The sequence below is a fragment of the Pelophylax lessonae genome (genome assembly GCF_965119305.1).
Source record: "Pelophylax lessonae genome assembly, chromosome: 3".
NCBI classification, from domain to species: domain Eukaryota; kingdom Metazoa; phylum Chordata; class Amphibia; order Anura; family Ranidae; genus Pelophylax; species Pelophylax lessonae.
The window spans coordinates 292,066,805-292,090,490 of NC_138770.1; the positions used below are offsets into that span (position 1 = coordinate 292,066,805).

The window sequence follows — 23,686 nt, forward strand, 5'->3', positions numbered from 1 at the left end:
AATTGCATAATCTATGGCCTGCATAACTGTCAGATACATGCAGACTTTCTGCTGTAATTAGGATAATTTTGATGTTTTATTTTTTTTAATATATATTCTTTTTATCATCAAATTCTAGTTTGGTGGATACATACAAACATTTAAAGATTGCATATTGAAAGTTCTTACAGCACAGTTTATTTTCAGTTACAAGTGTAAAATATGTTTATATGGAGTTAGGCATTTCTGCTCTTGGTTATTATATAGTGAATGCATAAATGTTCTTGCTTGGGTGCCATGTTGCTTAACTATTTTGAATTTAATTCTCAGGAATCTTAAAAAAAAACATACATTTGTACTGCTCTCTACTGTCTTTCTAAAAGGTTATAGAGAAAGGACTTCTCATCTTGCGCCAGTTTCCATTCTCTTCCAATCTCCAAAGAATGTCTGTTATTACAAAAAATGTGGGAGAACATACATTCTCTATCTTCCTGAAAGGTGCACCAGAGGTGATGGTGAAATTCTGCAAGCAAGATACAGGTACTAAAATAATTTTACTTCTATAAACACCTAATGATACAAAAACATTTTTTTTTCCAAACTGCTGCTGAGACCATTTACATTGTAAGTTACAGGAATTTTGGTTCTGTAGCTTTGGCTGTGGCTATAGTGGCTTTGGTTACTTCCTTACTGACCCTCACCTGCTACTGGTACTTTAGGTTTTCATGAGTATCTGAGGCTTTGCCTTGTTTCCTTAGCCTTACATTGCCTTACTGGCATGTGGTTTCAACATGTCTAATATTAGACATGGTGGAGGGCAGTCCCCTTGTACCGGATACCTCCAGCTATTTTACAAATGGTTCCAGGGCTTCTTGCAGTGTGCCTACTGATCTGTCTGATGTCTGCAATTTTGAATTCTGTTGCCCTCTGCTCAAAAAATCTATTACAAGTTTAAAGACTCTTTAGAGACCTTAAGGCCGCAAAGACCTGCACCTGCTGTTCCAAATCTTCCACTATGGAGATTGGACACACCCTGACAAGATGCTTGTTGCTCCCAGGTACATATCAGCCTTAATAAATGTCTAGAAGCCATCTATAGAGCTCTGTTCTCACTGGTAGACCCTGATTTTCACCATATCTTGGTTATGACTAGATTAAAATATGTGGCAGGGATAGTGGGACGTTCCCCCTAAGGGTGAGGCCCCAACTACACCTCTAAAAGAAGAAGGGATGGTAAGGAGGCTGTCATAACCAGCTAGTTTAGAGCATCGAAACCACTGTATTCCAGCAAATTGACAGACAATCTTATATAAAAATAAATTTATTAATTTGAATTACAGACATACAAAGAGATAAAAAATGGAGCCAACTCCATAACCTGACATTATTGTCTTGCATTGAGTAATACACATAAATGTTAATAACCGATAAGGATAGGTCTAACGCGTTTCGCATGAATGGCGCTTTTTCAAAGACCGTTTGATAATCCTCGGTTAACTATCACAAAAGAGAAAAAGATAAGTTACATATAATTTAAAAAAATACATGTATATCCATCTAAGCATACATTTATAATAGACTACATTCTACAGAAGAGTTATTTGATGCTCACCAAAGTGTTCGTGCTACAGATGCTTGGACAAGAGACCAGAAACATCGGCTGTGCTAAACACCACGTATAGGGCCATGTGCAGGAGGGATACAACCGAGCAAGGACCTCAGGGTAGCCACCCCTAAATCCTCACTCTTTAGAGACAGGGAAAGGTGCCAAGTCCCGCACCCTCAGAGCGCAGTCAAGGAGGTACACTCCCTCACCACCGTAAGCCCCCAGAGAGTCCTAAGGGAATACCATCTAGGGAATAAATAGAGTAAAAAGAAGATTTAGAGCTTCAAAAGCAATTTAATATGAAATCACAATTAGATAAGGAGAGTGGCTGGGGAACTATATGTAGGCATCTGCCAAAGCAGCATATGTCCCCCACCCCCTAATCCAATTACGCATCACCTCCAAGGCGTAAAGGGCAAGCTCAGGCCATGTGCCCAATTTGGAGACCCAGAAGTTGAAGGGGGCAGACCCGTCATTCAGTTCCTGTATAGTATGTAAGGAAAGGTAAGGAACTGTATATGGTATATGGTAAGGAACAGTGATGGCGGCGGGGGGGGGGGGCTTTTTTCCCCCTTCTGGGTTGAGTCTGGCCTTGGAAAAGGTATGTGTCCCTGGTTGTGGGCCGGGCTCTCCCAAAGCTGTCTAAGTTCTGAGGCCTTCTGGTAGGGACAGGGCTGCACTGGTCTTGCCAGGGACCGGTATTCAGAAAAGCCTGTGGTGTATGTGCCCCTGGAGTGGCAGTACAGGGTGCCATAATTCACGGTGGATGGCAACACTATGAGTATGGCACCAAGGACACTGCACTTCCTATACATGTTTTTCACACCTGCCTCTAGGGCCAGGCCTTTTGGTCAGGAGTTCGGACCAGAGGAATTATTTATTCCTGGCCGAAGGGCCTGCCATAGTATTGCAACGTGGCACTAACCATGCACTTCTCCACTATCCCTTTCCCCACTTTTATGTGTTGTGTGTCTCACTTTTTGTGTTTTTTATTGTGGCAGTACACTTTATTTTGCACAGCGTAATTAGTAGGGTTTAGGTCCTTGGGCCTGTCCCTGAAAGTCTTGGGAGGGGGTGGATATGGCCTTTTGGCTTGGTTCGCCCTCTCTCAAGGGGTCTCTCTTCGGGAGAGCCCCATCTAGTACTTGGGGTGGTCTGTTTCAGCAGACCTCCTAAAGAACAGGGTTGCCTGGTTTCGGCCAGGTTACCCAGTGTAAGTACCCCAGTCCCTGTCAGGAGCCTTGCGCCTGGGGGATCAGGGTCAAGGACCATGTGTACACCCTGTGCACTTTTTGTGTTTTACTTTTTTGGTGTGCACTTTTTTATGCACCCACCGGGTGATAGTCTGAGTGTGTTCACACACTACGAGCTTAAAAAACAAAAAACAGCTGGTGGTCCTGGTTGTTGTGGCGTGCCGACAAAGCTTTTCCACATTTCATACATGCAAACCCTGCCTTATGAGGGCCTGGTGATGCCCTGGCTGCGTTGCCAAGCTCCTCCTCTGCCTTCGCCTTGTGCTTCCACTGTGCCCCCGCTGTCAGGTGGGAATGCCACCAGCATTGCTTCTCGACCTTTTGGCTAAGATCAAGTGTAGTATCTGTTGTTATCATTTATCTGGGTGCCACCCTGCTGTGAACATGGTTCCTCCTCCATCTCCTCCTCATCCTCCACCTCGTCATCCTCCAGAACTGTGCCCTTGCTGGACAATTGTGTATCTGGCATTTATGGGTGCAGGAACCCACCTTCGGAGCCACTTGTAAATGACTGCCTTGAAAGCCTTGGAAATGATCACTGCTCCGGATGCGGAGGCGGTAGAGGATGAGGAAGCGGAGTAGGAGAAGTTAGCACTAGGAGGCAAACTGAAGCGCCCTGCAATAATCGGTGGTGGAAGGAGATGCGCCAAACAAATTTAAAGGGTATATCTCACAGTAACATAATCAGCAAATGCTGCAAAATTATTAATTTTCCTCTAAATGGGTGTTTATTGAATAGCAGAATAGAACAACAGTATCCAAAGGGTGTATCTCACACATACAGATACAGACTAAGCTGCAATTTAATATCTTTCTGTCCCCTAAAAGGGTGTTTATTGAATAGCAGAATAGAACAACAGTATCGAAAGGGTGTATCTCACACGTACAGATACGGACTAAGCCGCAATTTAATATCTTTCTGTCCCCTAAATGGGTGTTTATTGAATAGCAGAATAGAACAACAGTATCGAAAGGGTGTATCTCACACGTAAAGATACGGACTAAGCCGCAATTTAATATCTTTCTGTCCCCTAAATGGGTGTTTATTGAATAGCAGAATAGAACAACAGTATCCAAAGGGTGTATCTCACACGTACAGATACAGACTATGCCGCAATTTAATATCTTTCTGTCCCCTAAAAGGGTGTTTATTGAATAGCAGAATAGAACAACAGTATCGAAAGGGTGTATCTCACACGTACAGATACGGACTAAGCCGCAATTTAATATCTTTCTGTCCCCTAAATGGGTGTTTATTGAATAGCAGAATAGAACAACAAAGGGTGTATCTCACACGTACAGATACAGACTAAGCCGCAATTTAATATCTTTCTTTCCCCTAAATGGGTGTTTATTGAATAGCAGAATAGAACAACAGTATCCAAAGGGTGTATCTCACACATACAGATACAGACTAAGCCGCAATTTAATATCTTTCTGTCCCCTAAATGGGTGTTTATTAAAAAGCAGCATAGAACAACAGTATCCAAAGGGTGTATCTCACAGTAACATATGCAGACTGGGCCGCAATTTAATATTTTTTCCCTATATGGGTGTTTATTGAATAGCGGAATAGAACAGTATACAAAGGGTGTATCTCACACATACAGATACAGACTAAGCCATAATTTAATAACTTTCTTTCCCCTACATGGGTGTTTATTGAATAGCAGAATAGAATAACAGTATCTAAAAGGGTGTATCTCACACGTACAGATACAGACTAGGCCGCAATTTAACATTTTTTCCCTAAATGGGTGTTTATTGAATAGCGGAATAGAACAACAGTATACAACGGGTGTATCTCACACGTACAGATACAGACTAGGCCGCAATTTAATATTTTTTCCCTACATGGGTGTTTATTGAATAGGCGAATAGAACAACAGTATCTAAAAGGGTGTATCTCACACGTACATATGCAGACTAGGCCGCAATTTAATATTTTTTCCCTAAATTGGTGTTTATTGAATAGCGGAATAGAACAACAGTATACAAGGGGTGTTTCTCACACGTACAGATACAGACTAGGCCACAATTTAATATTTTTTCCCTACATGGGTGTTTATTGAATAGCAGAATAGAAAAACAGTATTTAAAAGGGTGTATCTCACACATACAGATACAGACTAGGCTGCAATTTAATATTTTTTTCCCTAAATTGGTGTATATTGAATAGTGGAATAGAACAACAGTATACAATGGGTGTATCTCACAGTAACATATGCAGACTAGGCCGCAATTAACTTTTTATCCCCTAAATGGATTTTTATTGCAAAGCGGAATACAACAGTATGCAATTGGTGTATCTCACTGTACCATATGCAGACTAGGCTGCAATTACATTTTTTTCCCCCCTAAATGGGTTTTTATTGCTAAGCAGAATACAACAGTTTGCAATGGGTGTATCTCACTGTAACATATACAGACTAGGCCGCAATTAACTTTTTATCCCCTAAATGGGTTTTTATTGCAAAGCGGAATACAACAGTATGCAATGGGTGTATCTGACTGTACCATATGCAGACTAGGCCGCAATTAACCTTTTTTTCCCCTAAATGGGTTTTTATTGCAAAGCGGAATACAACAGTATGCAATGGGTGTATCTCACTGTACCGTATGCAGACTAGGCTGCAATTTATTTATTTTCTCCTAAATGGGTTTTTATTGCAAAGCGGAATACAACAACAGTATGCAATGGGTGTATCACACTGTAACGTATGAATGAAAATCTGAAAAATAATTGTCCCCTTAATTGAATAGCAGATTTGAAATGCAGTGTCTAAATGCTGTAAGTCACAGTAAAATATGAAGGAAAAAAGTTTTTTCTTTTTTAAATGCAGATTAAGCAGACACATATGCACTCAGCTTGCATGAAATGGCCGCTACACACCGCACACCTAACAGGTTGGATACTGTTGTTGTTCTAGTCCGCTATTGAATAAAAAAAAAAAACATTTGAATGAAAAACTGAAAAATATTTTTTTTCCCTAAATACTGAAAAATAATTATTTTCCCCTTACATTTGTGCTTTTTGAAGAGAAGGTTAGAAAGGCAGTCTGCCTAAAAACTGTATGTCAAAGTAAAATATGAAGGAAAAAAGTTTTTTTCTTTTTTAAATGCAGATTAAGCAGACACATATGCACTGAGCTCACATTAAATGTGCAGCACCGCACGCCACCCACCTAACAGACTGATAAAAGTTTTTTTTCTCCTTTCTCCTCCTTACTGGGCTCAGGTTAGGGCATAAAGATTGTGCACTGCACCCCCACACAATACAGTCAATGTAGATCGCTATCTGATTAAAGAAGATTCTTCCTATTCTTTCCCTCAAAGCAATCTCCAGCCTGACCCTACAATAATCTCCCTATCTCTCCCTCTGCAGCATCAGGAACCTCTCCCTAGTACAGTTTGAGCAGAGTGACGTGCGACGCTATGTGACTCTAGCTTATATAGACTCTGGGTCACATGCTGCACTGGCCAATCACAGCCATGCCATTAGTAGGCATGGCTGTGATGGCTTCTAAGGGCACACTAGTTAAATGTTTGCTGATTGGCTGCCTTGCACCTGTTGAAACCGTGCCATTAAAACCACGCCAAAACATCAAATAACATTGCCGAACAATGGACAGTGTCCGGGTCCCAAATACCCAAAAGTCCGGTACGATCCCGAACAATACAGTCCGGGTTCGCTCAACCCTAGTTATGACCTTACTTTTCCAAACCTTAGCTTTCTGATCAAAGTCCCTTATAAGAGATCTTCGCATTGCTGAGGTTGAAAGTTTGGAGCAAATAATGGTAGATTTAAAGCAGAACTTTACCCTGCCCATCAATATTTATGTTAATCTTCTCCTGCCCACTCGGAATTGGATGGATATATATATATATACACACTGTATATAATTTTTTAATAAGGGAAAATACTGACCTACACCAAAATCGTTTGTACAGTGCCTGCAGCTTGCTGGGATACCCAGGTCATGGATGTCAGGAAGCTGTTGGGTATTCTACAGTACATGCACCATGCCCCATCATCAGGGGAGTCTGTCTGTCTTTTCATGGTTTTGCAGCCATGGCTCGGCTTTATTGTGGAGCAGCTGCACAATTTGTAAGAGACAGCCAACATCCCCTGGTGATGTCAAATGAAAATGGAGGCAAGGGACTAGGTGTGCTGCAGCAAACTGGTGAATCTCTAAAGAACATACTACTGGATCACCAGGCATTTGTGCTTTTTTTGCACAACCAAACTGTACAGGTAAGAAGGGCGGAAGAAAAGGGAGGGTTAAGTTACATTTGTGGCTGGTTGGAGGCCAAAAAATGCTAAATCACCAGTACACCATATTCGAAAATGAAAACAGGACGTTTATTTCTCTGCCATAAACAGCAATGTTTTAAGGCCACTGATGACCAGGGACAGTCACTATTGCCTAAGGAAGAGGCCCCTATCGGCTTCAAAATGCCACTGTTTATGGGGGAAAAAAAGTCCTGTTTCATTTTTAAATATGGTGTGCTCTTAATATTTTTATTAGGTTGCTGCCATGATGGAACTATCCATCAGGTCAAATTAGCATCTGTTGCTTTCATGGTCTGTTGCTGTATGGAGTGTGCTAAATCTGTGTTTATGGGCTTGTTAAGGCTTCCCATCCCATCTCCCTCATGGCTCTCCTGTCTGTACATATACAGGGGACACTTTGGTTGAAGCGCTGGACTGTTGAACCCGTATTTAAGAAGTGTCTGCTCCACATGGCCTTTTAGGGACAACATTTCTTTGGATCTACACTTATTGCTAATGGTGGCAATTAGCATTGTCCTCAGTGGAAAAAGCCTAAGGCAAAGACTGAAAGTCTTCTCCCTTATTTGGTAAAGAAACTAGGTTTTTGTTTCTCTGCTCCTGCTCCAGGATCGACCAACTCATCACCAACTCATCATTGGAGTATTCTTGTCTAGTTCTGAACACAGCACTGGCCAGAGTGTTTTTCACAAGAGAAGTTTTAGACTGTTCAATCTCAAATTCAAACTCTCTAGTCCAAGAGTGATCTGACTCTGTTCTTTTGCATGACAGTCTTGGGCTTGATTGTAGCCTCCTTTGCAGCAGTCTTGTTTGCCCGGGTTTACTCCAGACCTGTACAACACAATTTTATGTTATGGGACAATTCAGTCCAGTCTCTGAACAGACTAATTTGTTTGGCACCAAGGATCAGGATTTCCTTAGCTTGGTAGCTCAGTAATCTGGCACTGTCGCTGGGGAACTCCTTCCTTCCCATTTTCTAAAGATCTTTACAATGAATGCCAACGTGCAGGGAACTTTTGGTTTCAGTCCAGGGGACTTGTTATCACATGAATCTCACCTCCGATCAACATTCTGGACCTTTGGGTTTTCAGCTGTCTCTTCAGCATTGGATCATCCTGCTGGTGGCTTTAATTAGCTTTGATGGAGGAGCCATAAGTCTTGCTGTGACAAATGGTATACAACAAATCCTGTCCTAGGCAGAACTTTATGCTCCAGCCTCCACCATGTTTATTCCAGGTATAGACAACTGGCAGGCAGACTTCCCTAGCTGGTAGCTCCTAGGATAGAAAGCAGTTCCTACACAAGTGGGGAACACCAAATGGGGACCTCCTGGCCTCCAGGTTCAACAACACACAGGACAGGTTTATAGCCAGATACAAAGATCCTGTAGTAGAAGAATTGGATGCTCTGGTGGCTCTATGGGATCTGTACACCCTAATCTATGCATTTCATCCCTTTAAACTTCTTCCTCATTTGCTTTTCATGATCAAAATGGAGGACATTACAGAGATGCTCATTGCTCTGGATTGACCCTGGTAGATGTGGCATGTCCTCCTAGTAAGATTCCTTGTGGATAATTAGTAAACTCTGCAAGATAGTCAATATCTTCTTTATCAAGGAATTCTATACCATTCTGCTTTAAGGTTGCTGGCTTTTGGAGACAAAGGCATTTCTGAATCTATCATTCTTGTAATGCCAAGGTTAAGAAGTATACATCATGCAACGTCTATCATCAAATGTAGAAGCATACTTCATTTGGTGTAAGTCACAAAGTTTTCACCTTAGGAGTTTATCTGTAGAACGAATCCTCTCTTCTGTGGTTCAGCGTCTGGCTCTCAATACTCTCAGTGGTTAGTTTTTAGCCTTTTCTGTTTTGTTTCAGGGATTCTGTGATTAAGACACTTTTACAGGGAGTCTCTTATGTAGCTCCTCTGTTTGTTCCTTTGTGGGTCTTTCTGCACTTCAGGATTTACTATTTGAACCCATCAAAGACATTCTGTCCCATACCTTAACCAAAGATGAAGAGGGTGGTCCCTTGCACAATTCCCATTTAAGCAATCTTTGAAGCTGAGACAGGGTCTATAAGGGTGATGGAAAGGCACAAGTGCCAGGTAGCTGAAACTGAAGACTGGAACTTGGGAGTGGTGGTATCAGACAACCAAAAATATATTGAGTAAGGCACCCAGAAAACAAGTTCATTTGTGAGCGGAATCAAGTCACAAGCTAAGTTCTGTAAGCGCTGAGTGGGAAAGCACCAAATTGTAGGCAAAATCAAGGTCAGGAACAAGTTAAGGTTTGCAATGTGCAAACAACTAGGTACAGAGTCAGAGGTACAGAGTCAGAAATCCAGGCTGAGTTTGATAACAGAGATGAAAGGCAAACATAGGCAAACAAGGATAATCCAGTAGCAGGTCAGAAGAAGCCGTGTCAATAACAATGTCAAACATAAGGTTTAGGATAAGCAATTGCAGGAACCCAGACTTAAAGATCATTCAGTAATGATCCTATGCAGAGCTCAGTTTTAAATGGCCCACTTGGTGTCAGTATCTGTGGTGGACGTGCCTGCATGCTTGCACAAATGTGTGTGTGCAAAGTCACATGTCCAAGTAGGCTTCTGTGCCATAAACATGTGCACGATTATGAACAAGCGCATTAACCCGATGGCTGGTTCGATGTTCCTTACACATTCCTTTTTCCACTCTTACTGCCTGGTTTCTGCCTTTCACTTAAATGAGGACATTGCTCTTCCTTCCCCCTCTCCGGCTTCATTTCACCCAAAGGAAATTTCCCTGCACTGTCTAGATGTGTTTTGGGCTGTGAGAATCTAGCTCTCAGATATTGTTTCTTTCAAAAAGGCCAATTCTCTTTTGTCATCCTGCATGAAACTGGAAGTGTGCTTCAGCTTCCTATTTTACCATTTCTACTTGGATCACCTTTCACAGTCTACTGTCTACCAGATCTGTTAATGCTTCTGGTTTTGTTTTTTGTTTTTTTAGATTTGTAAGGCTACCATCTGTTCTTCTGTTTACTCATTCTTTAAGTTCTACCAAGTGGATGTTGAGGCCTTAGCTGATACAAGGTGTAGGGTCCTTCAGGCAGTTCTTTGAGTTGCAGACAGTCCACAGTTCTCTATTGTTTTTCTTGGGCCTGTGGGTGTGCGTTTGCTGTGTTGTACTACTTTTGGATGTCTCAAATGTAAAAGACTTTGTATGTCCCTCAATGGACTTCACAAAAAGGGTTTACAGTGAATATAAAAATATTTTTTTTACTGAATAAAAAAAAAAAAACATAATTTTATGGTTCGCTGGGACAATACAAACTTATAGAACAGGATACTCCTATGTGCCAAAGCCTTGGCTTTCTTTTCTGATAGTGGGAGATGTTTAGCCAAAATGTTTTTTTAGGTAAAATTTCTTTAAATAAAAAATCTACTTTTGCATTGGTGTTTCAACTGTGGCTGCTTTTATATTTTCAAACAGTGCCAATGAATTTCTCATATGTACTCAACCAGTATACAATGCAAGGTTTCCGTGTCATTGGGATGGCATATAAAAACTTAGATATAAATGAAGAGGCTAAAGTAGAGATGTTAAATAGGTAGGTACTGTTAATGTTAATACATATTAAGTGCTTTGTCATATTGCTAGAAATGTTAATTGTCACCTTTTGACCATAGTTGGAAAAACTTCATAGCAATATACTAATTACTAGATTCTGTGCCCCTTGCATGATGTTAGAGATAGTGATAAGCAAACCTGTTTGCATGGATTGAAATAACACTGGTACATCATTTTTAATATTTCTAAAAAATTGTCTAACAGAACTATTTTGCTCCCTAAAATTGTTTTAAATAATCGTGAATCATGACTGGCCTCATCAGATTCATGAACTGGAACATAGGTCATACCAGCTGCTACCCCTAAAGCAAGAGTGTGAGCAAACATGCATCCATATTGATGTTATCTGATACTTCCATTAGCATTTAGCCAGTTGTTCATGAAGAGAAGCTAAAAAAGCATAATGTACCCCTTTCACAGTATAGCAGCCTGGTAGGGAAGAACAGCTTGTCTTCCTTCTGTAGTAAGTTGGCTAAACTATTGGGGCTCTTATAGTATTTTTCATAATTAACAAATCAGAGTGTGGGAATCTTCCAGATCATGGATCTCTATAGAAGCAGATATGTCAGTTTTCGAATATTAAAAAATGGATTGGGCAAGTGATCGAAAAGACATGGCAAAAACTATGATTTACTTTTATGTTTTCTTTTTGAAAACTTGGGCATGTACTCTATTTTGATTTTGAGAGGGGGGTACAAACATATCCTCTTGTAAAAGCAATCTAATTCTCATGAACATACAGCATGGTAATAATAAAGCAGTGAAAACATATGTGCTGACTATATGGATATTACCCTATATACATTGTCTGCTAAGCTGCTATGTCTGAAAGAAGGGAAAGGGACATGCTTGATTTTGTGTTATATTTCTTTTTATTATTAACTAGACATTAAGCCCGTTAAATTAACGCACGCTAGAACATATGGCTGACTGAGCGGCTCTCGCTTATCTCATTTTTTTTCTAACAACGCGAGAGCCGCATGACGTAGCCGTTGCCAGCTCTGCACATAGCGTCCCTGTTGCCCTAGCAACAGAGACACGCGCAGAGCTGACCGAGCGGCTCTCGCATGCGAGCGCGTGCCCGCGCTCACCCGCCGCTTCAAGAGTTCTGGCCGGCCGCCCGACTGGGGTGTATGTAGGATTTTCTATATTAATAAAATGCAAGTGTCTCTGTGTCCGTCCCTGTGTCCGTAGGATTGCGCTACTGCGCATGTGCCCGACGGACAGCCGTTGGGACTGGGGGCGGGCACCATGTCAGGGGCCCCAGAAGTAAGTCACAGTAACCTGTGTAGGATGGGGAGCTCCTCGGTGTCAGAGGCCGGATCCCCGGTGTTGGGGGTCATCCGGATAATGGTGCTCTTCAGGGAAGTTCCTCTGAGCAGGTGGCTCCGGACCAGATCCATATTCCCCGGAGAGTCTACACTCACCCGCATGCTGGAGCCAGGCAGGAGCACCCCGTCATGGGTCAGGAGAAGAGGCAGGCGCCAGGGGATCTGGATAGAGCCGCTAGAGGCCATGACAGGCCACACCCACAATCCGCACACTGACCGACCAAACTCACTGACAGCTCCGAGTCCGGGAAAAGAGCAGCAAGACTACAACTACGGAGAGCGGCCGGAGACAAATCATCTCCGCCTGAGGAAACCACCGCCATCTACTGGCCAACTGTGAGTATTAGAACTGGAAATTCACCTCACAGGGCTGAGGACAGAAATCACCTCATCATATATATTGTGATATCCTACATACACCCCAGTATTATCACCTCATCATATACTATACACCCCAATATAATCACCTCATTATATACTATACACCCCAGTATCATCACCTCATCAGATATCCTGATGATACTGGGGTGTATAGTATATGATGAGGTGATAATACTGGGGTGTATGTAGGATATCACAATATATGATGAGGTGATTTCTGTCCTCAGCCCTGTGAGGTGAATTCCCAGTTGTAATACTCACAGTTTGCCAGTAGATGGCGGTGGTTTCCTCAGGCGGAGATGATTTGTCTCCGGCCGCTCTCCGTAGTTGTAGTCTTGCTGCTCTTTGCCTGGACTCTGAGCTGTCAGTGAGTTCGGTCGGTCGGTCGGTGTGCGGATTGTGTGTGTGGCCGGTCATGGCCTCTAGCGGCTCTATCAAGATCCCCCGGCGCCTGCATCTTCTCCTGACCCATGACGGTGTGCTCCTGGCTGACTCCAGCATGCGGGTGAGTGTAGACTCTCCGGGGAATATGGATCTGGTCCGGAGCCGCCTGCTGAGAGGAACTTCCCTGAAGAGCACCATTTTTGGGGTGACCCCCAACACCCGGGACCCGGCCTCCGACACCGAGGAGCTCCCCATCCTACACAGGTCAGTGTGACTTACTTCTGGGGCCCCTGACATGGTGCCCGCCCCCAGTCCTAACGGCTGTCCGTGGTGCACATGCGCAGTAGCGCAATTCCACGGACACAGGGAAACTGGACGCAGGGACACTTGCATTTTATTATTATAGATAATGGTGGACTGGATTAAAAAAAAAAAAACAGATCAAGTAAACAGCCTAAGTAGCATATTTTTGGAAGGTCACTTATTTATTATAGGCAACCAAAGTCCAAATAAAGTGTCCTTGTATCAGCTACACTCCTGTAAATTGACCTGCATTACACCCTCATGTGCTAATTGCAGAAGCTCAGGCTGCCAAATTGTTTATTATAAATCAATCAATCAATTAAAAGCTGTGTAACAGACCATCTCATATTTAATAATAAGGCATAACAGGAATTAATATATTCAGGAGAATCTGAAAATTGCAGTTAACAGAATCAAGTTTTCATTAGGGATGATCGAACGGTTCGGGTCCACCATCGGTTCGGCCCGAACATTGGGTGTTCGAGGTTCGGCCGAATTTAGAACTTTTTGCCCAAAAAGTTCGGAATTCGGCAACCAGAACCGCCCAAAATGCAATGCTTCAGGAAATGGGCTTTAAAAGCCCGTGATTGGACCAGAACCATTAGCAAAAGCCAATTGAGGGGGCAGAAGAATGCTAGGAATGTGATTGGAGTGACTAGGGGGTCCCTAGACCAATCATTAGTGAATACGCCCCCCAGTATATAAGATCGCCCCCGCCATATTCCCAGCATTGTTATACTGGACATGGAAGAGAGTGGAAGCAGTTCTGTTAATTTTACTTTAAAAGTGTCATTTAGCTATTTTTAGTGTGAGGAAAGGGATATCTAGTGTAGTTAGAGTGCTCCTTTACACTTAAGTTAGCTTCAAAAATTTAGTTTCTGTAGGGAAAGTGTTAAGTGTCAGGGGACCGTAGTGTAGTGTAGGGTTAACTGACAGTGACTGCTATGGCAGGGTGACAAAACCCTTCCATAGCAGGGTGACCGCTATAGAGAAATGATCATTTCTCTGCTTCGGGACAGGAATGTGGCTTCTCACCAGCAAGCATTTTTTAATGCTGCAGGGGCTGCCACTGCCAGTGCTTTTTTGAGGACATGTTTGATGTCAGACATGACATCTGAATATGTGTATAGGGGGTATATATAGACATATATGTCTGAATATATACCCCTAGACATATATAGGTGTGATAGTAGCAGAAATAAATGCTTGCGCTAATGAAATCATTTACAGTAATATATTTCTGCTACTATCACACCTATATATGTCTAGGGGTATATATTCAGACATATATGCCTATATATACCCCCTATACACATGTTCAGATGTTTTGCCTGCCTCAAAAGAACCCCAAAAAATGCCAAAAAAACGCTAGTGTCAAAAAAAAAAATGCCCAGGTGTGTTTTTGCTGGCATTTTTTGGGGGGTTTTGGAGGCAGGCAAAACATCAGAACTTGTGCACAGTACCACTATACACAAGTTCAGATGTTTTGCCTGCCTCAAAAGAACCCCAAAAAATGCCAAAAAAAACGCTAGCGTCAAAAAAAAAATGCCCAGGTGTGTTTTTGCTGGCATTTTTTGGGGGGTTTTGGAGGCAGGCAAAACATCAGAACTTGTGCACAGTACCACTATACACAAGTTCAGATGTTTTTCCTGACTGCAAAGAACCCAAAAAAATGCCTGCTATTAAACCGGCAAGGTGTTACAGCAGAGAAGCCATATTCCTGTGCTTAAAGTTTTCTAATACAAACGATCTTTTTTTTTATGGTTCTGGACATGCTACAGAGCTGAAACTTCACAGGTACACCTTTTAGACCCCCCAGACACAAAATCACACAAAAAAAAGTTCTTAAAAATTGTCATTTTTGATAAAAAAGCCAATTATTGAAAAATTAAAAAAAAAAAAAAAAAGAGATTTTTTGATTTTTACTTTGGATTTAGTATCTGGGGGGTCTAAAAAGTGTACATGTGAAGTTTCAGCTCTGTAGCATGTCCAGAACCCCCCAAAAATTAGCATTTTCTTATAATTTTTATTAGAACAGGAATACGGCTTCTCTACGGCGCTTTTTCTTGCATTTATCGGGCATTTTTGGAGGCAGGCATGACTTTTTTTGGATTTAGTGTCTGGGGGGTCTAAAAAGTGTACCTGTGAAGTTTCAGCTCTGTAGCATGTCCAGAACCAGAAAAAAAGATAATTTTTCAGTAGAGCAGGGATGGTGGGACCCCTCTTTTACACTTATATGATCTTTTTTTGGGGTTCTGGACATGCTACAGAGCTGAAACTTCACAGGTACACCTTTTAGACCCCCCAGACACAAAATCACACAAAAAAAGTTCTTAAAAATTGTCATTTTTGATAAAAAAGCCAATTATTGAAAAATTAAAAAAAAAAAAAAAAAAAAAAAAAAAAAAAAAAAAAGAGATTTTTTGATTTTTACTTTGGATTTAGTATCTGGGGGGTCTAAAAGGTGTGCATGTGAAGTTTCAGGTCTGTAGCATGTCCAGAACCAGAAAAAAAAAGATCGTTTGTATTAGAAAACTTTAAGCACAGGAATATGGCTTCTCTGCTGTAACACCTTGCCGGTTTAATAGCAGGCATTTTTTTGGGTTCTTTGCAGTCAGGAAAAACATCTGAACTTGTGTATAGTGGTACTGTGCACAAGTTCTGATGTTTTGCCTGCCTCCAAAATCCCCAAAAAATGCCAGCAAAAACACACCTGGGCATTTTTTTTTTGACGCTAGCGTTTTTTTTGGCATTTTTTGGGGTTCTTTTGAGGCAGGCAAAACATCTGAACATGTGTATAGGGTGTATATATAGGCATATATGTCTGAATATATACCCCGAGACATATATAGGTGTGATAGTAGCAGAAATATATTACTGTAAATGATTTCATTAGCGCAAGCATTTATTTCTGCTACTATCACACCTATATATGTCTAGGGGTATATATTCAGACATATATGTCTATATATCCCCCCTATACACATGTTCAGATATTTTGCCTGCCTCAAAAGAACCCCAAAAAATGCCAAAAAAAAACGCTAGCGTCAAAAAAAAAAATGCCCAGGTGTGTTTTTGCTGGCATTTTTTGGGGAATTTTGGAGGCAGGCAAAACATCAGAACTTGTGCACAGTACTACTATACACAAGTTCAGATGTTTTTCCTGACTGCAAAGAACCCAAAAAAATGCCTGCTATTAAACCGGCAAGGTGTTACAGCAGAGAAGCCATATTCCTGTGCTTAAAGTTTTCTAATACAAACGATCTTTTTTTCTGGTTCTGGACATGCTACAGACCTGAAACTTCACATGCACACCTTTTAGACCCCCCAGATACTAAATCCAAAGTAAAAATCAAAAAATCTCTTTTTTTTTTTTTTTTAATTTTTCAATAATTGGCTTTTTTTATCAAAAATGACAATTTTTAAGAACTTTTTTTGTGTGATTTTGTGTCTGGGGGGTCTAAAAGGTGTACCTGTGAAGTTTCAGCTCTGTAGCATGTCCAGAACCCCAAAAAAAGATCATATAAGTGTAAAAGAGGGGTCCCACCATCCCTGCTCTACTGAAAAATTATCTTTTTTTCTGGTTCTGGACATGCTACAGAGCTGAAACTTCACAGGTACACTTTTTAGACCCCCCAGACACTAAATCCAAAAAAAGTCATGCCTGCCTCCAAAAATGCCCGATAAATGCAAGAAAAAGCGCCGTAGAGAAGCCGTATTCCTGTTCTAATAAAAATTATAAGAAAATGCTAATTTTTGGGGGGTTCTGGACATGCTACAGACCTGAAACTTCACATGCACACCTTTTAGACCCCCCAGATACTAAATCCAAAGTAAAAATCAAAAAATCTCTTTTTTTTTTTTTTTTTTTTAATTTTTCAATAATTGGCTTTTTTATCAAAAATGACAATTTTTAAGAACTTTTTTTGTGTGATTTTGTGTCTGGGGGGTCTAAAAGGTGTACCTGTGAAGTTTCAGCTCTGTAGCATGTCCAGAACCAGAAAAAAAGATCATATAGGTGTTAAAGTTAAAGGAGGCTCCCGAACCACATCCCTGTTCTACTGAAAAATTATCTTTTTTTTTTTTCATGGTTCTGGACATGCTACAGAGCTGAAACTTCACATGCACACCTTTTAGACCCCCCAGATACTAAATCCAAAGTAAAAATCAAAAAAATCTCTTTTTTTTTTTTTTTTAATTTTTCAATAATTGGCTTTTTTATCAAAAATGACAATTTTTAAGAACTTTTTTTTGTGTGATTAATAGTCCCTGGGGCATGACCCAGAACCCTAGGCACTTTTTAGGGGCATTTATTGGGTTTTAGGGCTTAAAAATGGTGTTTTTTGATTACAGAAGTTCGGGTCCCATTGATTTCAATGGGGTTCTGAAATCCGAACCGAACTTTCGTGAAGTTCGGGTGTTCTGGTCGAACCGAACTTTTCAAAAGTTCGATCATCCCTAGTTTTCATATCTACAAGACTGACAAGATTTCCAGATCTGCTTATAAACAGACCATCCACTAAGTATCTGATGTTTGGATAATGTACAGTAAATGTAGCTTTTATTCCACAGTAATACATACACTATGGTATGGGGTATATAGTAATGTTAGATGATGACCTCTATTCATTTATGAGGGAATACAGATTTTTTGGAAAATAACTTCTGTCTGTTTTGGCCTATGTACATTAATATATTTCCAGGGAAGAGGTGGAACATGATCTTTTATTTCTCGGATTCTTGATAATGGAGAACAGGCTTAAGTCAGAAACAAAACCAGTTCTCCACGAACTAAAAACTGCAAACATAAGAACAATCATGGTGACAGGTAGGACTACATCTCAGTAATAAAATGGTATGTTTTTTACAGTACTTTTGTATGTTTTTTACAGTACCTTTGTGTAGCTATGTCTGTATAACATGATTTATCACAATGACTCACAATTGACTGCTAGACAAGGTAAGCTGTAAGGATTTTTTTAGACTGTATAATCAAGGTGATTTCCCTTCCTTGCAAATCACAGTGCTGGTGCATGGTGATTGGCTGCTAATGCACCCAGGGCTGTCACATTAAGGCAGGGCAGAGCCAAATTACAACATGAAACTAATACAAGTCTTCCTCTCTGGTTTCAGTGGCCAAACAGAACAGTGAGGGAACAAAGCATTTAAAAAGCATATGCAGTTTGTGCAAATGGCGTTAAGCCCCCGTTTACACTGAATCTAACTTTGAAATCGTGTGACTTCACTTGAAGTTGCACAGTTTCCAAGCCGCAGGTCAGTGCGACTTCAGGTGTGACTTGATTGACATCTGTGCGAATACATGCACAGATGTCCATGCAAGTTGCACCTGAAATCACAAAAACTAGTGCAGGAACCACCGCAAAGTCAGAGTTGCACCAATTTGAACAGTTCCATCGCCAACAATAGGGTGCGACTTGTCATGTGATTTGAACCTGTAAAATCGCATAACAACAAGTCACAACGGTGTGAACGGGGGCTAAGTGAACCTGCTCACTCACTATTGTCTTCTGTTTTCTTTCTTTCAAAATCAACTATGTTTTCTGTTTTCTATGTTTTCTGTTTAGAGAACATTATAATGTTAAACAATGCAATTAAAGAGAAATATTACATTGTGTTTTTTTTTTGCAACATTTTATTTCAGTAATTGTTATTATTAATAATATTATTATCATTATCATACTAACAATGTCTTTGTATGTTACAAGGTGATAACCTTCAGACAGCATGCACAGTGGGACTAAACTCTGGCATGATACCTGACGCTTCCAGTTTACTCATATTGGACGCTTGTGAGCCTAAAGGTGGTTCTTCAGCATCATTCACTTGTCAGCCAGTAGAAAAGAACAGAGACGAATCGCATATACAGAATGTAAGTGACATATACAGACATTAAGCGAAAATAATTATTTTGATTTAAAACAAACAAGTCTAGAAGCACTGGCAGTCCCGCATGCACTAAAGGCATTGCTAGGCAATTTGAGCTTGTGCAATCTTCACTTATAAAATTAGAAGGGGAGAACCTACCCAAAGCCTTCTTTACCACCTCATAAAAATCAGCTAGACCTCTAGTAGTAAATACTGTAGATCTAAAAAACTTTATAACCAATGTTTTCTCCAGTATGTATCCCAACTATGCCAACTATCAGAAAGAACAAGTGCATTCATTTTAATTCTTGCACCTAAGGTTGTTTGAATAGAACTAAAAACATTTCCTCTCGTTACGATCTTTGAATGGAAATTCTGGTATAGAGGCATGTACCGTATCTATCCAATAGTTTTATTTCATGTGACTGCTAGTAGTTTAAATAGTATGATAGCTTTCATATCTTACCACCTGACTTGGCAATTTAGAAAGTCAAGTGATAGGGTCCCCCCCCCCCCCAATTTGGTGGTAGATATTGTAGGCTCATTAAATAATTGGAGATCTAAGATAAAAGTGAGTGGCATCTTGCATGGTGAGGAAGTAAAGATGAACTACTTAAGTGAATTATTACAATAGGCATAAGAGGATGGTAATTGATGCAGGCTGCTAAAACTATTATCCTAATAATTGGTGGAATAGTCATTTAAAGTCCTAGTTTACTTTTTTTTTTCAGAAATCAACACAAGGGATGGCATTTACATCTGATGAGATGGAAGCTGTCTTAGGAATCTTCACATGCTGTGGAGGTTAATACAACTTCTGGACCTATCATAAACAATTGTTAAGAGTGCGGACAATGACGCCCTTTACTTTTTTCCTCAATTCATAGAAGCTGCACTATAGCCTCCATCAATGAAAAGTTCTCTATGAGTGGAGAATGGTCAGATGAATTAAAGGTCTACCTTCTATATTAATAGAGCAATTTTTATTGATGGAAGCTGTAGTATATCTTTTATGAATGGTGGAGGTGGGGCAGAAAGGTAGGACTTAGTTGATACTCTTGGGGAGTGCCTATGGCAGGTCCAGCGGCTTTAATAACCTACACAGCATCAGAAAGCTACTGGGGTGAAAGGGGGGAGGCAGGGGTTGCAGAGGACATAGGATTTCAACTGGGACAGCAGTTAATTAAACTTTATGGCTCTGTGCATACTAACACAAAAAACGTTTTTAACCGCTTCAGCCCTGGGAGGTTTTACCCCACTAAAAGGCCAGGCCATTTTTTACAATTCGGCACTGCATTGCTTTAACTGACAATTGTCAATTGTCAGCTTGGTTTTTCATTTTTGTGCTATAAACAAAAAAAGAGTGTCAATTTTGAAAAAACACCAATATTTTCTGCTTTCTGCTGTAAAACATTCCCAATAAAAAATTTAAAAAAATCTAATTTTTTTTATCAGTTTAGGCCAATTTGTATTCTGCCTCATATTTTTGGTAAAAAAAGATCCCAAAAAGCGTATAATTGGTTTGCGCAAAAGTTATAGCATTTAACTACCGAATAGATTTATGGACTTTTTATTTTTTATTAGTAATGGCGGCGATCAGCAATTTTTATTGGGATTGCGACATTGCGGCAGACAAATCTGACACTAACTGACACTTTTTGGGAACCAGTGACATTAATACAGTAATCAGTGCTAAATAATATGCACTGTTACTGTATAAATGACACTGGCAGGGAAGGGGTTAACACTTGGGGTGACCAAGGAGTTAAATGTGTTCCCTATTTGTGCTTACTAACTGTGGGGGGGTGGATTTAACAGAGGCAGAGAGAGATCGGTGATTCAGCTTAGCCGCCAGGAGAGCCGTCTTGCATTGCTTACATACGAGGCGGCTCTCCTGTAAGTTTTGCAGAAGATTGCGGAAGGCCGGTGGCGATTGAGCCCGCTCCTCACGTGGTCTGCCTCCCGCTGTGTCTAATCACAGCGGGAGCGCATCTCCGGTGGCGTGCACCCGCCGCTGAAACCGCATGCACATAATCACATAGATACATGTGATTATGCACAGCTGAGCCGCCCTGCCACAGTAAATCTGCGTGGGGCGGTCGGCAAGTGGTTAAAGTTATACTAAAGTCTCTGGGTTTTTTTTTCTTTAAAAATAATAAACATCTTATACTTACCTGCTCTGTGAAATGCTTTTGCACAGAGCAGCCCAGATTCTCCTCTTCTCGGGACCCTCTTCACTGCTCCTAGCCCCTCCCTCCTGTCGAGTGTCCCCACAGCAAGCAGCTTGCTATGGGTGCACCCGAGCCAAGCCAGAGCTCTGTGTGTCCATTGTGACACAGAGCCAGGGTTCGGCCTCACCCTCTCTCTCCTGATTGCCTAACTGACTTCTTTGATTGACAGCAGCAGGAGCCATTTAGTAGGGAGAGTTCTGGACAACCAAGTCACTCATGGACATTGCTGGATAGAGATGGGGCTCACGTAAGTATTAGGGGGGCTGCTGCACACAGAAGATTTTTTTTATCTTAATGGATATAATGCATTAAGATAAAATACCTTTTGCCCTTGCAATCACTTTAACCCCTGCTAAAAGATAGCCCTATGTATCACATACTTATAAGATACTTTTCACCTTATTCAAGAAAAATGCTTGTTTTATTTATTACAGGTACTTATATAGCACTGTGTTTTACATATATTTTGTACATTCACATCAGTCCCTGCCCTGAAGGATCTTACAATCTAAGGTCCCTAGCTCACATTTATACATACACATACTAGGGCCAATTTAGACAGGAGCCAAATAGCCTACCAGCATGTTTTTGGAGTGTAGGATTACCTACATAGGCACAGGGAGAACATGCAAACTCCAGGCAGGTAGTGTCTTGTTTCCGATTCAAGCCATAGCACCATATAAGAATTCGGTAAGCTAAAGTTACACCAAGACAAGGTGGTGATTGATTGGTTGCTATAGTTTACTGAACTAAATAATATAAACTTTTCATTTACACTATTCATTTATATGTAAGGCTGTTTGCATTAGGGAAATACATGCATAGGAGCATATTTGCTGTGTGAACTCATTTGTTTACAGTTTTACTAATTGTTCTCCATCTATACAGTAAATGTGGGAAACATGGTACAGCAGGGAAAATAATTTGATCCCCTGCAGATTTTGTAAGTTTGCCCACTTACAAAGAAATGAAGGGTCTATCATTTTTATCATAGGTGTATTTTAAATGATAGCGACAGAATATCAACCAAAAATCCTGAAAAAGCACAATACAAATGTTATAATTTGAGTTGAAGTTCAGTGAGTAGAATTCTGTCCTCCCTTTCCACTTTTTCTTTTTACTATTTCTGGATGACGATTAATATGTTGGATCATATTTGGTCTTAGAGTTAGTGCTTCATATGCCGGATTGCCTTATGCTTACTTATATTGCATATGTTTGTTTATGATGCTGCATTTCAACATTTCCATGCACTCCTCTTTCTTCATTTTGTGATTTGTACCGAATTGGTCTAACCTTCTGTGATTTTGATTGTAATTGTTTCTTTGTTGTTCGACTTATTTTCTCTCAATAAAAATTTATTGAACAAAAAAAAAAAACATGACATAGTACTTGGTGGAGAAACCCTTGTTGGCAAGCATAGAGGTAAGACATTTCTTGTAGTTGTTTACCAGGTTTGCACACATCTCTACTCTTTTTTACATATCCTCTCTAAATCCTAAAGGTTTCTTGACTGTCGCTTGGCAACTCGAAGTTTCAGCTCCCTCCATAAATTGTCTATAGAATTAAGGTCTGGAGACTGGCTAGGCCACTCCGTGACCTTAATGTGCTCTTCTTGAGCCACTCCATTGTTGCTTTTGCAGTATGTTTTGGGTCATTGTCATACTGAAAGAACCATCCATGACCCATCTTCAGTGTTCTGGATGAGAGAAGAAGGTTGTTACCCAAGATTTTACAATACATGCTTCCGTCCATTGGCCTCTTAATGTGGAAAAGTCGGTCTGTGCCTTTAGCAGAGAAACGGCCCAAATCATAATGTTTCCACTTCTGTGCTTGACTGTAGGGATGGTGTTGTCAGGGTCATAGTCAGCATTTTTCTTCCTCCAAAAACGGCAAGTCCCCCTCCTCAAGAAGGCACATGTACAGTCATGCCAATGAACATCTAAATGATTCAGAGTGGGATTGGGAGAAAGTGCTGTGGTTAGATAGGATCAAAATTGAGCTCTTTGGCATTAAATCGACTTGCAGTGTTTGGAGGAAGAAAAATGCTGACTATGACCCTGAGAACACTATCCCCACGGTCAAACACGGAGGTGGAAATATGAATCTTTTGAGGCTGCTGCATTGAGGAGCCAATGGACGGGGCCATGTATTGTAAAATCATGGATGAGAACCTTCTTCCCTCAGCCAGAACACTGAGGATGGGTCCTGGATGGGTCTTCCAGCATGACAATAACCCAAAAGCTAAGTTTGCTCCAAGTCTGGCAAACCTCGTTTTGTGGCGGAGGTACATAGATGACATCCTCCTCCTATGGGAGGGTGATCAAGTTTCCCTCGATCTTTTCATGCAGGATCTTAACATGAATGACAGAGGGATTAAGCTAGATTGTTCTAGCAGTACATCCCAGATCCCCTTTTTGGATT

At 40.8% G+C, this 23,686-nt stretch overlaps 1 protein-coding gene across 1 annotated transcript in view; it reads left to right on the forward strand.

Moving 5' to 3' along the window:
* Positions 1-23,686, forward strand: part of LOC309551116 (putative cation-transporting ATPase 13A5) — a 203,245-nt gene that overhangs the window by 103,750 nt on the left and 75,809 nt on the right. The window contains exons 16-19 of the mRNA XM_082251562.1: positions 363-519; positions 10,609-10,726; positions 17,849-17,973; positions 18,872-19,035. Of these exons, the coding sequence (XP_082107688.1) occupies positions 363-519; positions 10,609-10,726; positions 17,849-17,973; positions 18,872-19,035 (564 nt within the window). The remainder of the gene's footprint in view (positions 1-362; positions 520-10,608; positions 10,727-17,848; positions 17,974-18,871; positions 19,036-23,686) is intronic.